Source organism: Schistocerca gregaria, chromosome 2, assembly GCF_023897955.1.
Source record: "Schistocerca gregaria isolate iqSchGreg1 chromosome 2, iqSchGreg1.2, whole genome shotgun sequence".
Lineage (NCBI taxonomy): Eukaryota > Metazoa > Arthropoda > Insecta > Orthoptera > Acrididae > Schistocerca > Schistocerca gregaria.
In genome coordinates this window covers 393,430,832-393,454,187 of record NC_064921.1, presented here as the reverse complement: position 1 = coordinate 393,454,187, position 23,356 = coordinate 393,430,832, and the positions used below count along the sequence as shown (strand labels likewise).

Genomic DNA, 23,356 nt, shown 5'->3' with positions numbered 1-23,356 from the left:
AGAGAGCATCTGCATTCAGGTGAAATTTCACGTTTCTCACAAAGAAGCAAATGGTTCAAATGGCTCTGAGCACTATGAGACTTAACATCTGAGGTCATCAGTCCCCTAGAACTTGAAACTACTTAAACCTAACTAACCTAAGGACATCACCCACATCCATGCCCAAGGCAGGATTCGAACCTGCGACTGTAGCAGTCGCGCGGTCCCAGACGGAAGCGCCTAGAACCGCTCGGCCACACCGGCAGGCAGAAGCAAATGAACATAAAGTTTGTTGGACTGGCACATCACTGAAGAAACTGCATGCTTGCTTGTTTCGTTAATGCCTGTTGCTGACTGAATGTACTGCATTAATGACATGGGCCTTGCAAACTAGATTTTTGTGAGTGGGCCGAATTCTTATATTTGTTCCGTTGCAAACATACGGATTGTACATGTCCTTTCCTATCCACATCTGCCCCTGGAAATGTCTTACAATTTAAAACCTGGTTCCTAAATCTGTCTTACCAGTATATAATTACTAACAAAGAGATAGAGGGGCTGGCCAGTACTTACCTCAGCTCAGTACAGCCGATAGAGACACAAAAAACAACCGAAAATTTAAGCTCCTAGCTTTCGGAATAAATGTTCCTTCATCAGGGAGGAGAGAGGGGAAAGAAAGGGAAGAAGGGAAAGTGGATTTAGTTACTCACAACCCAGGTTATGAAGCAACAGGGAAAGGAAAACAGGGAAGGTAGCAAGGATGGAGGCATGGTTACCAGTATATAATCTATCTTAAACATTTGAGTACCTCGAGGCCTCTTCCATGCATACAACCTTCTTTCATGATTCTTGAACCAAGTGTTAGCTATGATTAAGTTTCCTCTGTGCAAAATTCTACCAGACGGCTTCCTCTTTCATTTCTTACCCCCATTCCATATTCACCTTCTACGTTTCCTTCTCTTCCTTTTCTAACTATCAAATTCCAGTCACCCATGACTATTAAATTTGTGTCTCCCTTCACTATCTGAATAATTTCTTTTATCTCATCATACATTTCATCAGTCTCCTTGTCATCTCTGAGCTAGTTGGCATACAAACTTTTACTACTGTTGTAGGCATGGGCTTCGTGTCTATCTTGGCCACAATAATGCATTCACTATGCTGTTTGTAGTAGCTTACCTGCACTCCTATATTTTTATTCATTATTACTCCTATTTGATTTTGTATTTATAACCCTGTATTCACCTGAACTGAAGTCTTGTTCCACCTGCCACTGAACTTCACTAATTCCCACTTTATCTAACTTCAACCTATACATTTCAATTTTTAAATTTTCTAACCTACCTGCCCGATTAAGGGATCTGACATTCCATGCTCCGACCCGTAGAATGCTAGTTTTCTTTCTCCTGATAACAACGTCCTCCTGAGTAGTCCCAGCCCGGAGATGCACACACACACACACACACACACACACACACACACACACACACACACGCAAGTGCAACTTGCACACACATCTGCGGTTTCAGAGAGCTGAAACTACACAACCCTGTCTCACTCGCTTCCCAACCACTGCTTCCCTTTCATGCCCCTCAACTCTTATAACTGCCAACTGGTTTCTGTACAAATTGAAAATAGCCTTTCGCTCCCTATATTTTACCACTGCCACCTTCAGAATTTGAAAGAGTATTCCAGTCAACATTGTCATAAGTTTTCTTTAGGTCTACAAATGCTAGAAATGTAGGTTTGCCTTTCCTTAATCTATTTTCTAAGATAAGTTGTAGGGTCAGTATTGCTCTCTGAAACTGCAGAAAGCAATGATTGTATGAATCTTTTTATGGTGCCTATCGCGACTCAGCACCTCTGCTATATGGTGAGTAGCAACTTTCCTTCTCTTGTATTGTTACATAAGAATCATATCAAACACGCTCCACAGCTCTCACCATTTTCAGCAATTTTCCCTTAATTTTTTTGCCATAAACAGATTTCCTGTTTTACACTTAGAATGGATGACAGTGCTTCGAAAGAATCAGAAGAGTATACCTTCCAGCCTACTATACCACCCCGTTCAGGAATACACCAAGCATTTCTGCACAAGGTCAGCATTGCTGAAAAATAAGACTGACTCTTAAAATATGCTACAAGCAGAGTAACCTCCTGTAATTATCTTACATACGATCCTAAAGAATTACATATACTAGTGAAAAAGTCCAAACTACAGCTGGAAAAATAATAATTTAAACATTTCAATCTTACAATACATATGCAGTCACTCAGAACACAAGAAACCAAAAGAAGATATTATCCCCCATACACATTTGACAAGTTTAGAATAGCTCATACTTTTAAAAAAATGGTTAAACAAAACTACTGCAACTGACATACTTTCTCAACACGGTTGATTGATGAATTCTGTAATGCGATTTTGAAACTCTATAGAGGTGATGTATCTTCTCAACAAATGAACAGATGCAAAATGTTCCATAACTGATTCTTTTATGTGTGTGTATTTTTCATTCTTAGAGATGTATACAGCTGCAAAATACTTACAATATAATTCAACTGAAATGTTTTGTTCACAATGGAATGTGATTATAGATACAGTGATCAATAAGGAACTGTATTCAAAATTCAGGATGCACATTAAACACATGCAAACAAATAAAAAAATATCTGTACTTCATAAACAAATATTCCTAAAATAAATACAAAATATACAGGCACCCCTCACATCAAAACTTTACTTTAAGTAAAAAAGTAATCCAGTATTGACAATAAATCTCTTAAAAACACTGTTCTACCACTTTTAACTCTTACACTGACAACCCATGTTCCCTAAAGACAGTCAGCCATTTTTGGCGATACAAAAACAATGAGAGCTACAAAAATCACTGCAACAATATACTCCATTCTTCAGCCATATTTATACTTGGTTTTCGCACTACTAACACATTGCTGTTGTTGTCATATATTGTATTTACAGTTATTTTTCCAGTACCTGCAATAAAAAATAAAATGAAAAAAATGAACAGTAAATAATTGAAACCATAGCGAAGACTGAGGGGTGAGAGAGATTATAGCTTACCTTTACTTTCAACAATTGCACTCTTAATTCCTGATTCAATACCCATGATTACCACCCTTTCTAGCCAAGATTTGGTTGAAAAACTTCCTTCTTTCTTGATTTTCCTGTAAAGAATGGAATAAAAAAGCCAAAAGTTAGTTTACTTGGCAAAAAATGTTTCCCTTTACTAGTATTATTAGCAAAAATTAACATTTCTTCTTCAAATTAATTAAATCATTCATTGCAAGAATGTAGCAAAAAGAAAATAATTATTGGTCTCCAAGTGTACAGAAAACACTGATTTACTTCTTTTTGTGACACAGGACAGGTTAGTATTTGCAAATAAAAACACACTACTATCCGCTTTCCAATTATGTATATTATTTAAATTACAGGTAACCCTTCTGATGTCAACTATTAAATTTTATATTTTTCATCATACCATTACACTATACATTTTGTTATCATCAGGAATTAACACTTGGCAGCTGATATTAACTATAAAATTCATTTTAAATTATAATGCTGTTTCAATTAAGATTCAAAGCATTTGAACATAAGTATCAATCAGTAAACTTGGTGGCCATACCTTAGATCACTTCTCTATCCTTTTGATGATTGGCTATATATGGAGAACATTGACAATACTCCTACCACTAGAAGCATATGCAAAGGACATTATTTCTTCAACTGGATGATACATTGAGGACTTTAGCAACATGTAATGCTTGAAAAAAGCGTTTGTCACAGGACAATGACAAATGTTTGCTTAAAAAAAAGAGGCAATTATTGCATTTAATCAATAAATACACTAACATACTATCCAGATAGTCTGGATTTATTTTCCTGGGGTGAATTTTATACAAGGAGTACTGGAAGAAGCTTCAAATTAGATACGTGTGCTGGAGCATTGTTCAAACAAGGATTATTCCTTTTTGTTGGTTGCACTCACATGGTTCATTTAGAAGAGCAGACAGAAAGCTGACTCAGACCTCAGTCAAGCAGGTAGTTTTAATATGTTGCAGGGGTTCACTGTTGTATATTCTCTGCTACAAAGAGAAAGTTTGAGAATAGAAAATTTGGTAACAGAAAGTACCTAAAAAGTTGAACAGTGAGAATGTATTTTGGGTTCCACCAGCAACTTAACAGAGAGCACTATCAGATTTAAAATGATTGATTTTTTTATTGGAATTAAGGAGTACATAACTGTGCTCTTCTACTTGTATGAAAATTCCGTTGTAAGGTATAAAAAGCTTTTTGACACTTTTTTGAATGGATATTAGAAATGGGTATCTATTCATTCATACCACAGACCAAGTTTTCTTTCAGCCATGGTTCACACTGAGACAATATGATATGCGATACAACACATTGCAATGAAGATTGAATGGCATGTTGCAATAATGATCACTTGCCATTACGCTTATCAGTTGACACTATGTTCCCACTGGGATGATCCGATATGCGGTGGACTCTCCACACGACGATACAGCAGGAATCAAGTTTCTGTTTGTTGCAATCCTGAGCTATTGTGAAGAGAACATTATTATGGCTTATGATTTAATGCTCAATAGCCTTAAAAAGAAAAAGAAGTACTTGGTGTACCCATACAATGCTACAAATATCAAACATAGTTTGGCTGTGGTATCCCATGAGATCTCCCAACACAAACATAAATTCCATGTATTCTACAGTATGAGTCTAATATCGGCTACTCTGACAAAACAGGAAATAAATTTTTGACATTTTATTTCTCTTGTTGAGGAACTACTAAATACAATAAGGTAAGCTGATGAAAGTGTGTGAATAACATGAAAAATGCAACCAAGAAAAGTTTATTTTTTATGAGACCACCTAGTATGGTACTGTATTCAAGGTGGTACATACATAAATAATGGTTACAGATTAATCAACTGCAGACAGTACTTCTCAACAGTTCAGTGTCATAAGGTAGTATGTGATTCAATTTGAGGAGTATTAAGAAAAAATTTTGCTGGACTTGAAGTGAGATCAGTCACCATTGATGGTGCAGCAGTGGGTGATGAACTCTGCATAATGGCAGTAAATGTATTTGAAAAAAATGCGAAAGGCCCATGACAATAAGAAAAATCCTGTTTACTTCTCCGCTTTGTCCAGCTGCTTGAGCAGCATTCATAAGTGACAGGAATTTAGTTAACTTCCAGATCTATTTTATGCCTGTCACAAAGTTTAATGAAATCAGGACGCTTAAACTGAAAAAAAGCATCCAGTCAGCATCAAAAGCTGATGGCTCCCGGTGTCTTTTCACTTCAATAAGATTTTCGTTTCCAGCTTCAGCTTGTACTGGCAGCATATGAAAAAGAGAAACATGAGGCATAGCAGGTAGCAATAAAGTGAGAGGCATATGACTGCCAATCTTGTGGCAAGCAACCTCCAATATAACTCACACATCTTTTTGAGAATGTAAACAGATATTGTTCTCGTTCCAATATTAGAAACAATTTTGATATGACAGCTTTATGTGGCAATCTGAGACCTACAATCCACCAAAGTCAAACTACACAACTACATTCTTCACAGCAACCTTTCCAAAATATGCACGGTGATTTACTTACCTGCAAATTATCACAATAACAACGGGCAATAACAAAAAGAAAACCAATTCATTATCACTCTGTGATGTCAAACTATAAGATGTGGAAAAATCTATTTTTTCTTTTTTATGAAAAAGTTTCCTCAGATTCAAAATGAGAAGGACTGCACAGTGGAGAACATATGGAAATCCCAAAAGCAGTATTTAATTTTTTACACAAAAGTAAAAGTTTTACTAAGAAATGAACTAGAGACAGATGTAGCTTTGCTTCATCTCCAAAGTTTGTGGCACGTCATATGACTTGGGTGATACAGTTTTCCAGCAAGAACCAAAACAATTTTATTTGGCACAAAATCAGTAGTGGCACATGGATATTTGTCATAAAATTATGAAATATAATCACTGGTCTGAAAAATAGGGCAAACTCAGCTAATTTCGCAGTACCATACATATCCTTCCACTGCGAAATTGTACGAGCTGATTTTAAGTACGAACACTGCACCACAGGTGGCAGCACCTGTCAGCAGCGTGTGATTGAGGAAACAGCTACCGAACAGCATCCTTGTTGCTGTGACAAAAAATTTTCCAGTGTGGTTGAGAATATTTTCAGTGTAGCACGTGTTCGGTGACAGCTTTCTGGTTTTTTATCGATACTGCTGATATAATCTGAAGTGGAAGTATAAGACTTTTATTGGTGGTTTCTTCACAGTCCTCTATTTACTTTGAGGTCTTGTTCACCATTTTGACACCAATAGTTTGCTTGTAATTCAATTTTTCCAGTACTGAAGTTCTTAAAGATTTGGTGCTGCTGGCAGGTGCTTCCAGTGTGGTTGAGAATATTTTCAGTGTAGCAGTTCGAGAAGCATGCGAATCAAATAAAAGAATGTATTTTACATGTTGTTATGCCGGATTAAAGTGCTTTCCTGATTTGAATGCAATACTGAGATTCGTAAAAGGATGTCTTAAGGTATTTATTGGTTTAATTTATTACAGATGTTTAAACCTAGAGGCAAATATGGAGAACAGTATAGCAGAAAGGATTTAGAAGAAGCTGTACAAAAGGTGTTACAGGATGGCTGGTCAATTTATAGATCCAGTAAAGATTTTGGCATACCTATCACCCTAAAGGATAGACTAAGAGTTTATGCCAATCCTGTGGACTGTGCTTTCATGAAAAAGGGTCGCCCCTTCTTTTTAACAAAAGGAAGAGGAAACTAAATTGGTTAAGTATGCAACTGAAATGCAAGAACTGGGTTTCGGAGCTTTGGCGAGTGATATGCGTTGTTAGGCTCGTAAATTAGCATTAGAGAGACCTCAGGGGAACCCATTTGGGGAAGAAAGAGACAAGGCAGGATGGGACTGGTGGAATTTATTTAAGAAACGATATGGCTTAAGTTTATGTCATCCAGAAAATCTGTCATATCATAGGGCTGCAACTTTGAATCGTTCTAATTTGAACGATTTTTATGATATGCTACGTACTGTGTATAAGAAAACAGGGCTCGGGACAGAGCCAATTCTAATTTGAAATCTAGTGAAACAGGATTTTCAATGGTGAAAAGCCAATAAAATTGTTTCATTGAAAGGAGGGAAATGTGTCAACCAGCAGACAACTGCTGAAAAGGGGGAGACCAACAGTTATGCTTGCTGCCAATGCTATGGGACAAACAGTGCCTCCCCTGTTTATTTTCAAGGGGGTTTGTGTCACCGATAGCATGAAGGAAAATTCTCCTCCATTGAGCCAGTTAGCAGAGTCAAAAAATGGCTGAATAAATTCGGAAATGTTCTTGGAGTCCTTGAAGCGCTTCATTAATCACATTCCTCTCGCTTGTTCTGTTCTGCTATTGATGGACTCACATTCTAGCCATGTCTCCCCAGAAGCTCTACAATTCAGACATGATAATGGCATTATTTTTGTTATCTTTCCATCACACCACTCAGATCTTGCAGCCGTGTGATGTGTCCATGTTTGGCCCTCTAACATTGGCTTAGAAAGGAATGTGAGATACTTTATGAAAACCGTGGTTAGCCTACAAGGATGGATTTTTACCATCTGTTCAAGAAGTCCATGGACGAAACTATATCTCCAGCCACCAACAAGAGTGGTTTTTCTAAAACTGGAATTTTCCCATAAATAGAGATGCCATTCTAGATGTCACTTTGAAGGTTTCCCAAGTTTATGTGACCTTCAATGCGCAGCAAGTAGAGCTACCTGAAAGAACAGTAGATGGATGTGTATCAGCACAGCGAAAAGAAGCTGTTCATAATGTGCCATCTGAGATAAAAGTGTCAACAGATCAAACTGAAAATATCTGGGAAGAAATTAACATGCCTCTTCTAAAATCCATAAAATCATGGAGAAAGAGGAAACATGCAGCTACTTCAACCAGAGTTATTGCTGATGAAGGCATGTTGGTTGCATGAGGCCTAAAGATCCCTGAAGAAAGGGAAGCAGAAAGAATAAATTCCAAATCGAAGGGGAATGTTCCAGCACAGAGGCAACAAAGAAAATGAGTACTTCAAAAACTAGAATGGGAAAATAACAAGCGTGCACACAAGTAGTTCCTTCAACAAGATGATGTATGCCTGTACAGAGAAGATTAATAAGAAATGCAGGAAAGGAAGACAACATTTGTTCATCATGTGGTGGAATTACGAAGATGATGTAATGATGGCCAAGAGTAAATTTGCTGTTTAAAATGTGAGTGCTGGTTTCATTTGTCTTGCTGAAGACTGAAGGTGTACTATGCTCAGTTCACATGCTGTTTATGCAGTGATGCTGATTCTGATTAACCTTAATCACATTTTTGATTTTAAGAACTATTTTCTTAGAATTGTAACTGCTACTGCAAAATTACCCGAGTGTTGAAAAATTGCCCGAGTTCTTATTAACACAGTAAATCAGCACTATTTTAAGAAAGCTTTTTGTATCTGAAATTTAACTTTCAATATTTAACATTTATATCAACGAACTGTACTAATTTTACTTATCATTTGACACAAAAATTCCATTTTTAATATTTCTTTTAAACACTAGAGGCAAAAAAACCTTAATACTGCAAAATTAGCTAAGTTTACCCTAAATAAATATATTACACAATCCTATTTCTGAGCTTCTGTCAATGGTTTTATACAAATATTGAATTAAGAATTTTCTCTATCTTTTTTCAGTTACCTTGATGTAAGTTTATTTCCAGCAAATTCAAGAGATAAATACAAATATGCTCCTTTCTTGTATTCAAAGGTCTCTCCATCATCCATGTACAACCGGCCAGAAGCAGTTTTCTAAGGGCAAAAAAAAAAAAAAAAAAAAAAAAAAAAAAAAAAAAAAAAAAAAAAAAAATGAAGACAAATTTAATAACTAAATTCTTTAAATATCACTGATATCAAAACAGCTTCGCATGTACAAAAATACAGTAACACCTGCAGGATGTCATAGGAGGAATGCTCAATGTTCAGGGTTAAAGCAGGAACAATCACTGAAAGCAAACAAGTCTATTAAACCTGGGCTCTAAAATGCATACCTCAAGAGATGGAGCACTTTTTCATCTTCGAGACTATGAACAAATCTCTTCTACTGCAACTTCTTTGCTCTTTATATTTTGAGAGGTGATAGTACAGTCCAAAACAAGAAAAAAAATCCACTAAACATGGGCTCTGAAGTGCCTACTACCTTGAGAGCTATGAGGACTTTTTCATCCTTGCTAATTTCAAACACATCTCCGTGCTCATAGCCCTTAAGGTATGCAATTTAAAGCCCATCTTTACTAGAATTTTTTTTCTTTGAGTGGTTATTCCTGACATATACCTCAATATTGACCATTCCTCCTGTTGCACCCTGTATAATATTTAGTATAAAGTCTGAACAGTATGTAGCAAAACATCAGAAGACTACCATTATACAACAGAACACTGCAATGCATTATGCATGATTTTCAATAACTCTGTAACAGTAATTACATTAGGAAGAAAACTTATATTTCTATTCATCAACATTCTATTAATTACAGTTTCATTACTTTTCAGTTTCTCAACAAAAATACACTGTATTATCCGAGTCCATAAAATACAATATCAGAACTGTGCATGTCAATATTACTGATATTTCTGCAAAAACAATTGCACATTATTTAAACCTTCAGGTTTGACATTTAAAATATTGTATTTGGTCATATTAACCTTGTTTTTCTAAAGGTAAGAAAAAGAGTAGTCAGAAAGTTCAGTTTTCTTTTACCCAGTAATATGGAGTAATGCCTGCATAAAACATCAAGGAACATGCCATGGTATTTGGAATAGAGCAGTGTGAAATTTAACTGGGAGAATGCATGTAGAGATTCCACAAATTTTAACAGCTCAGTCTCACCTGAGTCGATATGGAAAGATGTCATCAATGTATCTAAACCAAACCTGTGCCTGAAGGCTTTTAGGTAACATGAAATCGTCCTCAGAGAGACTCAAGAACAATTTGGTATAGAAGGAGCTGTCCTGATTCCCACAGCCATGCCCCTGATATGATTGTATGTCTCCCCACCAAAGATAAGGCAGTTGCTGGCAAGTATGAAATTGATTAGTGTGACCAAGAAGGATGTCATATGTTTGGAATCAAGTGGGCATTGGTGGTGGTAATGTTCAGCAGCAGTACATGGGGGATGTTGGTATAAAGGGAGGTTCCTTCAATTGGGAAGCAAAGTGTGTGATGGGAGTGGGACAGGCACAGATTCAAACGAACTAATAAATGGTTGGCATCTTTAATATAGAAGGGAAATCTTTGTACTACAGACTGCAGGTGTAGATCAAAATGGGCAGATGTACATTTGGTGGGTGCTCTGAAGCCAGCAACTATGGGACAGGTAGGATAAATGGGTTGGTGGATCTTAGGAAGAAAGTAAAAGGTGGAGATGTTTGGGTGGGATAATAAGTTCTATGTATTGAGCTGTTAGTTCTTGTGAGAGGCCTGGCATTTTAAGGAGGGACTTTAGATCTTTCTGTATCATAAGGATGCAATCTTTATGGCAGAACCTGTACAATGAGTTGTCAGACAGCTGGTGTAGATCCCTTGTCTACTCAGCTGATAATAATGGAATCATCAATTTTTAGGGACAAAGAGCCCAGAGTTCTGCAGAGGATAGGCTAAGATCAAGTTGTAGGGACCCCTCCCCCACGTTATTCAGGAAGTGCAAGTGCCTTAGATGAAAGGTTGAGAACACTATACTGATGAAGCTGGCTCTTGGGATCATGAGTTACCATTGCTCTCAGAGCCAGTGTTGAAAGCTAGGAAATGTTAAGAAAGTTGGCCAAGCTCAGTTTGTAGGAGAGAGAGGTGGTTGCTGGTGTAGCTGTTTCGGGAGCTGAAAAGAAGTTGGAAGGAAAACACTACTGTTGAGGTAGTTTGGCATAAGATTGGACAGCTTTCTGTGGTGAAGTCTGGCTTGTTATTGTACAGTTTGAAACAGGCTTGGGAGATGACACCATCCACGGAAACAAGAGAGGCGGGTAACTGCAGATTTTGTACAAGGAGAGAGATTCAAGACCATGTCAGACCTTATGCTGCTCCTCCACCCATTTCCCTATCCTATGGCCCCTACCCCTGTGTCTGTCCCTGCTGTAGGACTCGTCCTATGCCCCCTCCTGCCACCACCTCTATCAGACTTGTTGCTGGTAAAACATACATTATCAAAGGCAGAGCCACTAGTGGAATGACGCATGTTGTGTACCAGCTGTTATGTAAACAGTATTCGGCCTTCTATATTGGTATGACTAGCATCAAGTTATCAGTCAGGATGAATGAATATAGACAGAGGATATATACTGGCAACACACAACACCCTTTGCAGAGATCACTCTACAACACAACAGTTGTGACCTCAGTGCCTGTTTCATCATATGCGCCATCTGGATTCTTCCCTAGACACTAAGTTCTCAGAACTCAACAGATGGGCACTGGCATTACAATGCCACCTGGCCTTAATTTACATTAATTTCTTCGGTCTCAGCATTTATTCTTCGTAACTATTCCTTTCATTGCTCCCTTTTGGTTTTCTATATATTTTTTCCCTCCACACTCCACCATGCACTTGGCTTTTTGTTCTTGTTAACTCTTACACAATGTTTTGTCAGTAACCTCTGTGTTGCTTATTATGCTCTCTGACTCTTTAGACTCTCTAGTTTTCAAATCCTGCTCAGTTTATTCCTAACAATCTTTCCTTTTCAACCTATCCAGTAAACCTCCCCTGGCCCGGGATTCTGGACAACTTTTTGAAACTATCCCTATTTCCTGAACAATGCCAGTCATTTTCCTTCATTCTTCTTCGTTGCCCCTCAACTCTTCTGCCTGAAAAAGGAGCCACTGGCTCTGAAACCTTGCAAATTTTGTTAATCTTTGTGTGTGTGTGTGTGTGTGTGTGTGTGTGTGTGTGTGTGTGTGTGTGTGTGTGTGTTCGTTCTCCTGCTGCCACTTGGGGCATCGATTTTCGATCTACCCAGTTACATAATATTTTCAAAAACTGAAAATTGATTATTTTTGTTGTTAATTTTTTGTTTGCTTGTAAGCACTTGTCTGTGATACTGGTAAACATTGAAATGTTTATGGCACAGAACTCTAGCATACCAGTAAAGGTGCCATAACAAAAGAGACAGCCCTCAGATGAAAGTGGAAACAGACTGCACCAATGTGTTCTGGATCCTCTAGTAATATGCAGAACTTTATCACTATCTCAGATATACGGTAAAGTGTATTTTTGTTGGACCATCTATAAAAGTTTCTTTCCATGCCATTCATGGATGAGATGTGAAATGCAATCTCCATAGGACAAATACCAAGGAGGCGAGGCTGAAGAATATTCACAGTTTCTACCAGAAGATCAGGTTCTTTTGCATTGTCTCAGCAAGTTCTCACAAAATTTGGTCTCTTTACTTAAGTGTCTGATAGTTATGACTTATTATTTTTGTTGCACCCCACCGTCAATGAAACAAACCTGCAAACATCTTTCTTGGCATATGCTCAACGGTACTTGTTCCTTAGTTGTTTCATAGGCAACCCTTAGTTGTTTCATAGGCAAACTCTTTTCCCAACAAACACCAGTTTCCCAAAATCCTGTCATTTACTGCACCTGCAATTGATCCTATTTGTTTGTTCTACCCTACAAGAAAGGCATACATCACAGAGATATTTACAACTGAAATTCTGAGACAGTATGTTCTGGGAAGAGTCAGACAGCATATTACTTCCTCCCACACGTCTAACAAAATAATGACAATGAGAATATTCAAGAAATTAGTGTTGTTAACAACGAGGTTTACCAACAATCATTCTTTCCAAGCAACATTCGCAAATGGAACAGGGGAAGTGGGGGAGGGTGTGGGGAAGATCAGTTAGTGGTACTAAATTAACCTCCCTCACACGCCACTAGGTGGTTTGTACAGTATATATGTAGATGTTTATCTCTAAAAACACTACTACTCCAAAGTATTTGCACAACATGACTTTACTTTTGTCAACATGACTGTCTACTTTTGTCACGACTGGAGACAATTCAAAAATTGTCCACAGTTCCAGACTCTTGACTCGGAACCTAGGAATCAAGTTATTAAGAAGCTTACCCAAAACCCTATATGATGGTATACAAGACACTAACTTTCCATAAAAACTCCAAGACTATCTGCTGGAAAAGGTATTTTAAATTGGTAAAGAGCACACATTAATTTAAATTTGTATATATTGTTCTTAATAACTAATTGTGTGCAAGAGTGTAATTCAAAATGGTTGATTCCTTGGAAATAAATGATTTCGAGTGTCTTCTGTTGTTAATGTGTCCTATACTACACATGCACTTGCTGAACACACTGTAATTCTACAGGATAAAATACAATTCAGTTAAATATAGCAGTTTTAAGGAAATCAGGGTCTACATTGATGCAAATCTCGTAAGAGAACCTTGACATTTACTACAAACTACTGATCTCTGGGATTTTAGTAGCTGTAGGCTCTTACTGTATAATCTTCCACATCTGCATTGCACCACAAAAATTTATATTAAAGACCTGATCTATGGTATACTACAACTGTTGCTGGACAAGCTACCAAGGTGTCAGGGATTATGGCAATGAAAGTTAATCAGTAAATTAAAGGCTCTCATTCTCTAGAACCAGCTGCTGAATTTAAATTTCAGGTAATACTGACTGAACAGAATACACTTGTTGCTGCTGCCCAGACGTCACCACATGGAATACAAATTTTTTAAGATAATAAAATGGTTGCACTACAGGTAGATCATCTCAGGGAATTATGTCCAGCATTAGTAAATGTTTACAACATGCCTACAGCATTATGTGGACAAGGGAGACATCCTAAAAAAAAAAAAAAAGGTGTAACAGTAGCAGTAGTCAGTGTAATTACAATTTTCCAGGCAATTATGAATTCTGAATATGAAACAATGGAGCCTCCAGCTAAGAACATCAACAATGTAGGAAAAGACAGATTGCTGCTTACCGTAAAGATTACATGTTAAATTTCAGACAGACACGATTAAAAGGTCACTTATACATAAACTTTCGGTCACAGTCTTTATTGGAAAAAGATAAACATACACCATCCATTCACACAAGCAAGCAAACCTCATGCAAACATGACCGCCAATTATGGCAGGCTCGGGCCAGCTTGCGTGTAAATGTCTCTAATTGTACCAGTCTGCAATTTAATGTGTAATACTTATGGTTAGTACTGATCTGCCTTTTCTTACATTGTTAATTTTGAATATAAGGCAGATCTGAAATAAGTTAATTGTCAACTTGCATTAGTAAACCAATTAAAAACAGAGAAAATGGAAAGCTGTCTTTTATATTAGTACAAAATTGCAAAAAAATTTAGATGGACTATATTACATATTTGTCACCAATGAAAGACAGTGCTATTTCTCTTGGCTTTTAATTATTTTTTTGGAAGAGTGATTTTATCTATGGATGGCAAAAGGAGTGGGCTGTGGAGAAATTAAGATCTATTATCCCTGTGTAGCACAGAAACTGTTATAATGATTTATAAAAGATATTGCTTAAGTTATAAAACTTTAAAATTTAGTATGTCATGCATGGAAACACTGTAATTTGTATCTGAAATTAGACCAAAAATTTCTATGCAACTGAACATGCTTCACATTTTAGCGAGGCCATGAAGAGAAGAAACATAGTACCACATAAAGAGACCTAGCTAACTTCTGAAGGAACACAGGCTGTAAGATAACATGTTTAAAATGAAGTCTGCACTGGTATAAACAGCAAGATAGCTGCAATTTCTTTGAACTTTCATATCATTTTTATTTTCAGTTTAGCACAATGTACTGCAACAGTTACAAAGTGGCAAACAATTTTTCCTTCACAGTTTTCACGCATCAATAAGAATAAACAGACAGCCAATTATTCACAACACATACTTATGATTAATTATATAATTAAAAAACAGCTGATAATCTAGTAGTTCAAGGATGAGACTGAAAATACCGTTTTCCTTTGTGGCCTTAATCTTTTTTTCAATTATAAATAAAAATTAATAAAGATCTATGTCACATTCAATACTCACATTTTGATTCAGTGCCACATACAACGTAAATGGATCATTTAACGTCAATGTTGATGCTCTCCTTATTCTTTCTTTCTTTGGAATGATTTTCCCTCCTCGTTGATACACAGGTATCTAGTCACCAGGCAAACAAGTAAAAATAAATAAGAACAGTGACATAGTATTCAATATCATGAGGAAATTAACTACATCTATAGTGCCAAAACAATGAAGTTATATCATGAGTAAAGGTTTCATGTAGTGTACCAATTTTGTTTTACCTTGTCAATGGTGACTGGAATTTTTGTATGCTTTCCGCCTTCAAATTTCTGGTAAGTATCCACATCATACCAAATCTCTGACACACCTGGGTGGTACACTGTCACTTCTGTAGCCCCAGGACTTGTTACGGGATGAACAAGCAGAGAGTCACCTGTAAAATAACTTATGGTGACTACTCATTTGTTTGATTTCTGGAACACTACTGTACAGCATCTTTAGCAGTTAAATGGTTCAATGACGTGAACTGGTCAGGAAAGAAGCTTTGGAATAGCAGTGAGTAAACTTCTGTCAGCTATTTTGTGAATTTATAAGATTTTGTAATAAAAGGGAAGGTGTGAATGAACAAGTGGACACACAATTGTATCAGCAATGGCCCAGAAAGAACAGAAAACTAGGAAGAAATACAGGCAAAGCAGCCTTCTTCCACATGCAGTAGTGCTCACACTTATTATAACAGAAAACAAAGTAAAAACTATAGTATCCAATTGATTACAGCATACAAAGTGTTCCAGCGTAATGTCAAGCACAAGCTTGACAGTCAAGAATGTTAGAGCCAAGAGGGCTGCGAGACGACATCAGCCAATAGTACGCTGACCGACCCTTCTTTAAGACAACACTGAGACAGCAGCAGCCTCTAGGTGATGAGAACATAAGCACCGTTCTGCCTGGCCGCAGCCCAGTTGAAGACTAGCTGTCTATGAGATCTACAGCAGTGACTTAGGAACTGTATAATTTCACTTGTATTAGGCATTTTCTATACTGATGAGATTTCTAATTTGTCTGTCGCCATTTGCGTGCTTGTAGACTGGCAACGGCAAGGAAAGCGTTTCTGAAGAAGAGAAATTTGTTAACATCATGTATAGATTTCAGTGTCAGGAAGTCGTTTCTGAAAGTATTTGTATGGAGTGTAGCCATGTACGGAAGTGAAACATGGACAATAAATAGTTTGGACAAGACGAGTATAGAAGCTTTCGAAATTAGGTGCTACAGAAGAATGCTGAAGATTAGATGGGCAGATCACATAACTAATGAGGAGGTATTGAAGCGAATTGGGAGGAGTTTGTGGCACAACTTGACTAGAAGAAGGGACCAGTTGGTAGGACATATTCTGAGGCATCAAGGGATCACAAATTTAGCATTGGAGGGCAGCGTGGAGGGTAAAAATCATAGAGGGAGACCAAGATACACTAAGCAGATTCAGAAGGATGTAGGTTGCAGTAGGTACTGGAAGATGATGAAGCTTGTACAGGATAAAATAGTTGGAGAGTTGCATCAAACCAGTCTCAGGACAGAAGACCAGAACTACAACAACAACATTTGCTTGCAACCCATCATTGTAAATGCTCAAAGTTAAGTACTGTCATTTATTTTCTGTAATAAACTTCATTAATATGATTTTCTTGAACAGTTGTCTAGCAACCTGAGAAAGCAGGTTTCTTAGCCACCCCATATTAGACAAGTGGGTTGGACACAACATTGGCAACAAGGTGGTCAAAGGATTCCACAGCGACACCCTGAGCCTGGCTGGCAGAAATTCTCTTTTGAGTTTTGCTGGCGCATTAATTCTACATTTGCTTCTCTTTGCAGGGGTGTGTTTACTTGCTTTAACCATCTCTTGTAATATTTTTGCTAATCAGTGTTTGCAGGTGGGCATTGCAGAAATTTTCTTTACTTTTGTACTTATTTTTTCTGCTTGCCTTGCCTGTTTATTCCTTTGTATTTTCAAATATGAGCAACCCACTTCACCAACCCCAATCCCCCTCCACACAGGTGCCTCAGCTGCAAGGGATAGATGCAACACACATCATACAGATGTTTCAGCTTCAGACGCAAGAGACTGTATCTCTACTCAGTACAGTACAACAGCTACTGGCGAATCAAATGAATGCAGCACAGCAGCCACCTACAGCAGCGCCAAGTGCTATACTGCCTTTTCACCAGTTACATGAACTAGAAGAAGAATTGCTCTAGTGGTTGCAACTGTTTGAAGCCCATGTCATTGCTGACAATCTACCAGGTACAAAGATACTTCCCTATTTCTTGTCCATGGTAGGAAGAGCAGTGTTCAGAACCATTCAGAAGCTATTTCCTAACACAAACCTAAGTGAACTTCTGTATGATCAGGTTGTACATTCGCTAACTATTATGACCAACAAGTGAATGTGGTAGCAGCTAGGTGTCAATTCTTTTATTGCAATAAATGGTCAGAACAAACTTATCGTGTGTAATAGATTTTCAGGGTATGACGAGGACATGCAAATGCAAATATGCTTGTGGTGCTTTGTATTCAGATGTGATGTTGCATGATGAGATGGTGTACAATGTAACTGATGTCAGATTCAGAGAACAGAATTTGAAACAGTCTGATCCATCATTTCAGCATGTAGTGCAAATACTAGAACAGTATGAATCTGGTGCTGTGTAGGCCGATATGTTTGAGCAGCAAGCCATTTGTCAGGTTGAGTCCCTTGTTAGCGACCGGCCCATTAGGCAGTGGCAGCTCGTGTGCGCCATGCTGAGCAAACAGCTCTTTAGACAGGCGATTGGAATTAAGTCATGCTCTTGGTGCTATTCACGACACAAATGCCAAGACTGCCCATCCCAACACGCACAATATTATGCTTGTGTCATGAAAGGACATGTACCATCAGTTTGTCTGCATCGGAAAAAACTTAAGAATTCTGTCCACTCACAAAAATTTCATCACAAGGCCCTTGTAATTAATGCAGTGTATTCAAAGCCTGCTGCGGGCATTAGCAAAATGAGCAAGCGAATATTTTCTTCAGTGCTATGCCAGTCCAACAAAATTTTTGCTCAATTGCTTCTTTGTGGAAAATGTGTGAAATTTTAGTTGGACATGAGTGCCTCTGTTACACTGCTGAATCTTAACACATATGAACTGTTGGGTTCCTCACATCTGTCTAAAATTAGCATGCACCTGACGGCTTATAATGGACAAGACATTCACGTTCTCGGCAAATTGCCTGCCACATATCACTCGAATACGTGTACAGTAACTTTCACTGTGCTACAATCACTTGCTTGTGAGAACATATTTGACCTTGATTCATTTGATTTGTTTGGCTTTAACATTCAGGACAATGTATTGTCAGAGTCCGCATTCAATGCAAAAACAATGTTGCTAGCTTCCTGAAAGAATTCCCAGAACTTTTATCTGAAGCTTTAGGCAAGGCTAACAATTTTGTTGCACATGTTACTACCAAACACAATGCTCAGCATAAATTTTGACGGGCCAGAACCGTTCTCATTACATTACAGGACAAAGTCACTGCTGAACTTCAAGAATTGCAAGATAGCGGAGCTATTGTGCCCATACAATCTAGTTAATGGGCAAGTCCACTGGTTTTTCTCCACAAACCTTCGGGTTGCATTTGCCTCTTTATTGACTTAGGTCTACAGTCAACCCACAAACTGTGACTGATACTTACTCATTGCTACACCCAGAGGATCTCGTGGACAGATTAGGCGCTGGTTGTTACTTTTGAAAAATTGATTTGCGTGATGCATATCTTCAAATGAAGAATCTCAAAAAGTGTGTGTTGTGAATACTCATTTGGGCTTGTTTAAATATTTGTGTTTGCCTTTTGGCAGTGCTTCTGCACCCGCCATTTTCCAATGAACTTTAGAACAGCTGACTGCTCAAGCACCAAACTGTTCAAACTATTTGGATGATATTGTCATAGCAGGTCATAAGCCCGAAATTTGCATGCTTTGTTTCTTGTGTTATCTGATGCAGGACTAAAGTGCAGACTGGACAAGTGTGATTTCTTTTTCAAACCTGAGTTGCACTATCTATGTCATGTCATCAACAGTCACGGTGTACATCCTCTTCATTTGCATTTGTTCACCATATGTGATTTGCCAGTTCCTTGCAATGTCACAGAATTGCAGTCATTTTTAGGGAAAATCAACTAATATTCAGTTCATACCGAATGCTGCACATGTCCCCTTTGTCTGGACAGATGTGGGTCAAGAAGCTTTTCACAAACTAAAAAGATGCATTGCTCGGTGATTGCTGCTTAGATCACTTTGATTCTCACAAACCAGTTGCGTTACACGTTGACGCTTCAGGGTGTATATGCGGACAAGGAAAAAAATTCCCAGGTTTTTCCCAGATTTCCAGGTTAAAAAATACACTTTCTCCTGGGTGAAATAATGCTTTTTTCCATGTTAAGTGACAATATACTTTCCCTTGGGATCATATAACTTATCATTCCTTTGAATGGTTAAGGTTTTATACACCAGTGTAGAATCTCCTGCCACTTTAGGAAACGAACCCCAGAAGAAAAAATGTGTTTTGGAAAGATCTTTGATGTGTAGCAACATGTGCACTGCTTATTTTTGTATTATGAAAATATATAGTCAAGTTTCATCAAACACAGAACGTTAGTTTCCAAAGCATTGTGATCGCAAAGTTTTTTTGTAAGCCAATAATAGCTCATGTCACGCGATCTCGCCAGCCGATGATAGCAGATATTCACCGTGTTTACATGGGGCTCCCAAAACTGGATTTTGTAAACTGGTCTCCCAGTACCGCTCCTGGGTGGTCCTGTAAACATTTCAAAATCTGTTCTGGAAATCTGCTTCTGGTTGCCGGTTTTCCAATCCCACAATCAATTTTCCCTCCCATGTAAACACAACCTCTTTTGAAATGTGCTTGGCTATCAGGTTTCGCATTATATATAATAAAAAAAAAAAAAAAAAAAAAAAAAAAAAAAAAAAAAAAAAATTTCGGGTAATGTGGACAGAGTAGCTTTTTGTGCAGTGAATGATAAGTAGGAATGTTACACTAACTATTTACAACTAGTCTAGTTGAAGTGAAATAGCGATTGTGCTAACTAAATCAGAAACTGTAACAGCTGTTTTCCAGGTGCTGTAGTTAACCATGCTGACGAATCCACAGTTTCTGAAATTCGGTTTTCGTCTTTCAGAAGACGTGTCACATGTAAACGTAACGATTTAGAGCATAGGATACATGATGTAGTCAGCCTATAGCAACATCACTGTTCAGTAGCGCGAACACACAAATAGGTAAAGTTAATGGTTTAAATTAATGTACACAGTGTAGCTACAAGAAAAGCTAAGCTTTCACATGTAACATTTGTCTTTTTTGCGTGTGTTACACTTCGATACATGACAAAAATGCGTCAGTAAAATTTAAAGTAATGACGTAAATGTCTGGTCTGGGTTCAAAATTCTTCCAAGTGGCTGGCCCTCAAAGGGTTAAGCTTCAAATTAAAATCAAATGCTCTGTGATTTAAGAAATTCAAAGCACAGTCGCACAATCGACATAACTCATATTGTGTACAGTATATTGAGGTTTGAAAGTAACACTTTTCAAATGACCAATTGCAATATTTTCCTGCGACCTGTCAGAATTCGTTTCAGCAGTTGTTAGAAAGCACCAGAAAATAGTGTTACTGTGCATGCACAACTACGATGATGCTGGTAGCCTGTATGTGTGTACATATATGGTGTTTAAGAGATCTTACATTTTGTGATAAATGAAACAGGATACTTCGAGTATTGGAATTTCGTAAACCAAACTAAAACGAATAATTTGACTTGAAGAGAACATTTGTATGTCCAGATTCACAGAGAAGTAGGCCCCAAGGTGATATTCAACTTTTCAGTGTGGTTTTCGGAATGCAATTTTCCTTGGAGTACCAGTACTGTATTATCTCTTGTTTAGTTCTTTATTATGGCACAATGCCATAAATCCCCAAACATAACAACATGCACTTGAAATTCCGCACACAGCTGACACTAGCCAATAGTGTTTCAAATATATTGACTGCCTCTGTGGAAAAGATTAATTAAGTCCAACTTTTATAGTAAATCGACAAGAATAACTTAGTTGTTCGGCAAGGTAATTAATAACAAACTGCCAAAATCCTAGAAATAAAATAAAATCAGAGAACAAACTAATAACATATTTAACCTCCCATAATTATGTGAATATTTTAATTCTCTTTATAGCTCCCAGCCACAGAAATCCGTTTTCTTCTTGAGAGCTGTAAACAAAGAGGAAACAGCAAAATCACTAAACGTAAACACTGTTCACATGGAAACTACCCCTCATCCCACTACAACTCAAGACTGCTCTGCGTATGTGCAAATCTGGCAGCTTGGGTGCGCTAGAAAAATGTTTCCGGGTAGCATCGGGCTGCTTGCTGCTATTGCTGATACAGCTCATGACTAGTTACCTTGATACAGCTATCAACTGCATTTGAAGCAGCCAGAAGCTGGAGAAGGTACTGCTCATACGTGACTCAACTGCACATGCACAGAAGCCCGCTGGCAACTGCTCAAACAAACCTAATGTTAAATGTTGTAACGTAACGCCCATCAAAAACAGTTTGTTGCTATGAAGTATTGCATACTCTTTGTCCTAAAGCTGTTGGCAGACACTTGTGTGTGCACTGTGTTTTGTTGCTGTAAATGGCACATTTCCTTTGCAACTTAGGTTTTATCTATTTTTTTCCTCATTTATATTTTATTGCTGCAGTATTATATTGCAGTAATGAGCTAAATCAAAATTCTTTGTTAGAGTACCAGTTCTTACCGGCAAAAACTACAACAATTTAACTGAAACTAAGACAATAAAAAATTCCAAAATACTTAAAAATTCCCGGGTTTTTCCTGGTTTTCTCCCGGGTGAAAAAATTCCCAGGTTTTTCCCAGATTTCCCAGTTGTCCCAGAGCACATACATCCTGCGCTTCCTCTTACGGAATTGGAGCAATGCTTTCACACAGCACTGGTTATAAAGTCAGGCCTATTGCTTTTGCATCAAAAATGTTGTCCAAAGCTCAATGTAAACATTCACAAATTGAGAAAGAGGCTTCATTGTTGTCTCAATATCAGTACGAGATCGTGTAACATCCAAAGGCTCAAAATGGTAATGCGGTCGCACTTTCACGGCTTCCGATTGACGCTTATGCTGTATTTTGTCGTCACACTGATGATCAGGATTCTGAATTGCTTCAATATTTTCCTTTGAACTATTGGAAAATTGCACAGGGCACGGAAGCTGTTTCAAATTTGAACATTTTGCTAAAATACATTCACACATCTTGGCCTCACTCATTGCACAGCATAAAGAACTCAGTTGGGCACTGATACTTTGCACATCGGTATAGCTTCGCTATACAGCAAAGTATGATTCTTTTTCAAAATGACAGTGGACAGTCAAATGTGTTGATCCCTAAGGCTTTGCAAAAAGAAGTGTTGCAGTTACTTCACTAAGGACACTGGGGGATTGTTCGTACGAAACAGTTAGCGCATCAACACTATACTTGGCAGGGTATGGACACCCAAATAGAACAGATGACCTCACAGTGTCATGCATGTGCAGAAAATCAGTCTGCTCTGCCACAAAAATCTCTGCTTGGCTTAGGTTGCAATCACTATGGCAATGTGTGCACATAGACATTGTAGGACCCTTTTCGAACATTTGTTGGTTAATTGTGGTAGACTCATAGTAAGAGTCCTTTTGCTCTGCCAATAAACTCAACAATGTCACAAAGCACAATTCAGATGCTGTCAACTATTTTTGTCTCGAAGGTATGCCAGAAATCAAAGTGTTGGACAACGGCCCTAAGTTCACGTCAAATGATTTTGAAACACACTGCGAATGCAATGGCATACAGCATCTAACTAGTGCACTGTTCCATCCACAGTCAAACGGGGAAGCAGAAAATTGTTTTAGAAACTTTACGCAGCAGATGGCCAAACTTTGCGCCACACACAACAGGGATCAAGCACTGCAAGTGTTTCTTGCCTCCTATCGTTTGCATCCACGAGATAGACCATTGCCGGCTGAATTAATTCACGGCCGATGTCATCGGTCAATGCTCCATATGCTCCACCCTCCTCAGCACCCAGTTC

The 23,356-nt window shown here is 37.9% G+C and overlaps 1 protein-coding gene across 1 annotated transcript in view; it reads right to left on the bottom strand.

Annotated features, from left to right (window-relative positions):
• Nucleotides 1-2,458: 2,458 nt before the first annotated feature.
• The window catches only part of LOC126321978 (neutral alpha-glucosidase AB), a 106,811-nt gene continuing 85,913 nt past the window's right edge, over nt 2,459-23,356 (bottom strand). The window contains exons 13-17 of the mRNA XM_049994244.1: nt 15,447-15,598; nt 15,187-15,300; nt 8,791-8,900; nt 3,065-3,168; nt 2,459-2,977 (exon numbers count right to left, since the gene is read on the bottom strand). Of these exons, the coding sequence (XP_049850201.1) occupies nt 2,868-2,977; nt 3,065-3,168; nt 8,791-8,900; nt 15,187-15,300; nt 15,447-15,598 (590 nt within the window). The 3' untranslated portion in view covers nt 2,459-2,867. The remainder of the gene's footprint in view (nt 2,978-3,064; nt 3,169-8,790; nt 8,901-15,186; nt 15,301-15,446; nt 15,599-23,356) is intronic.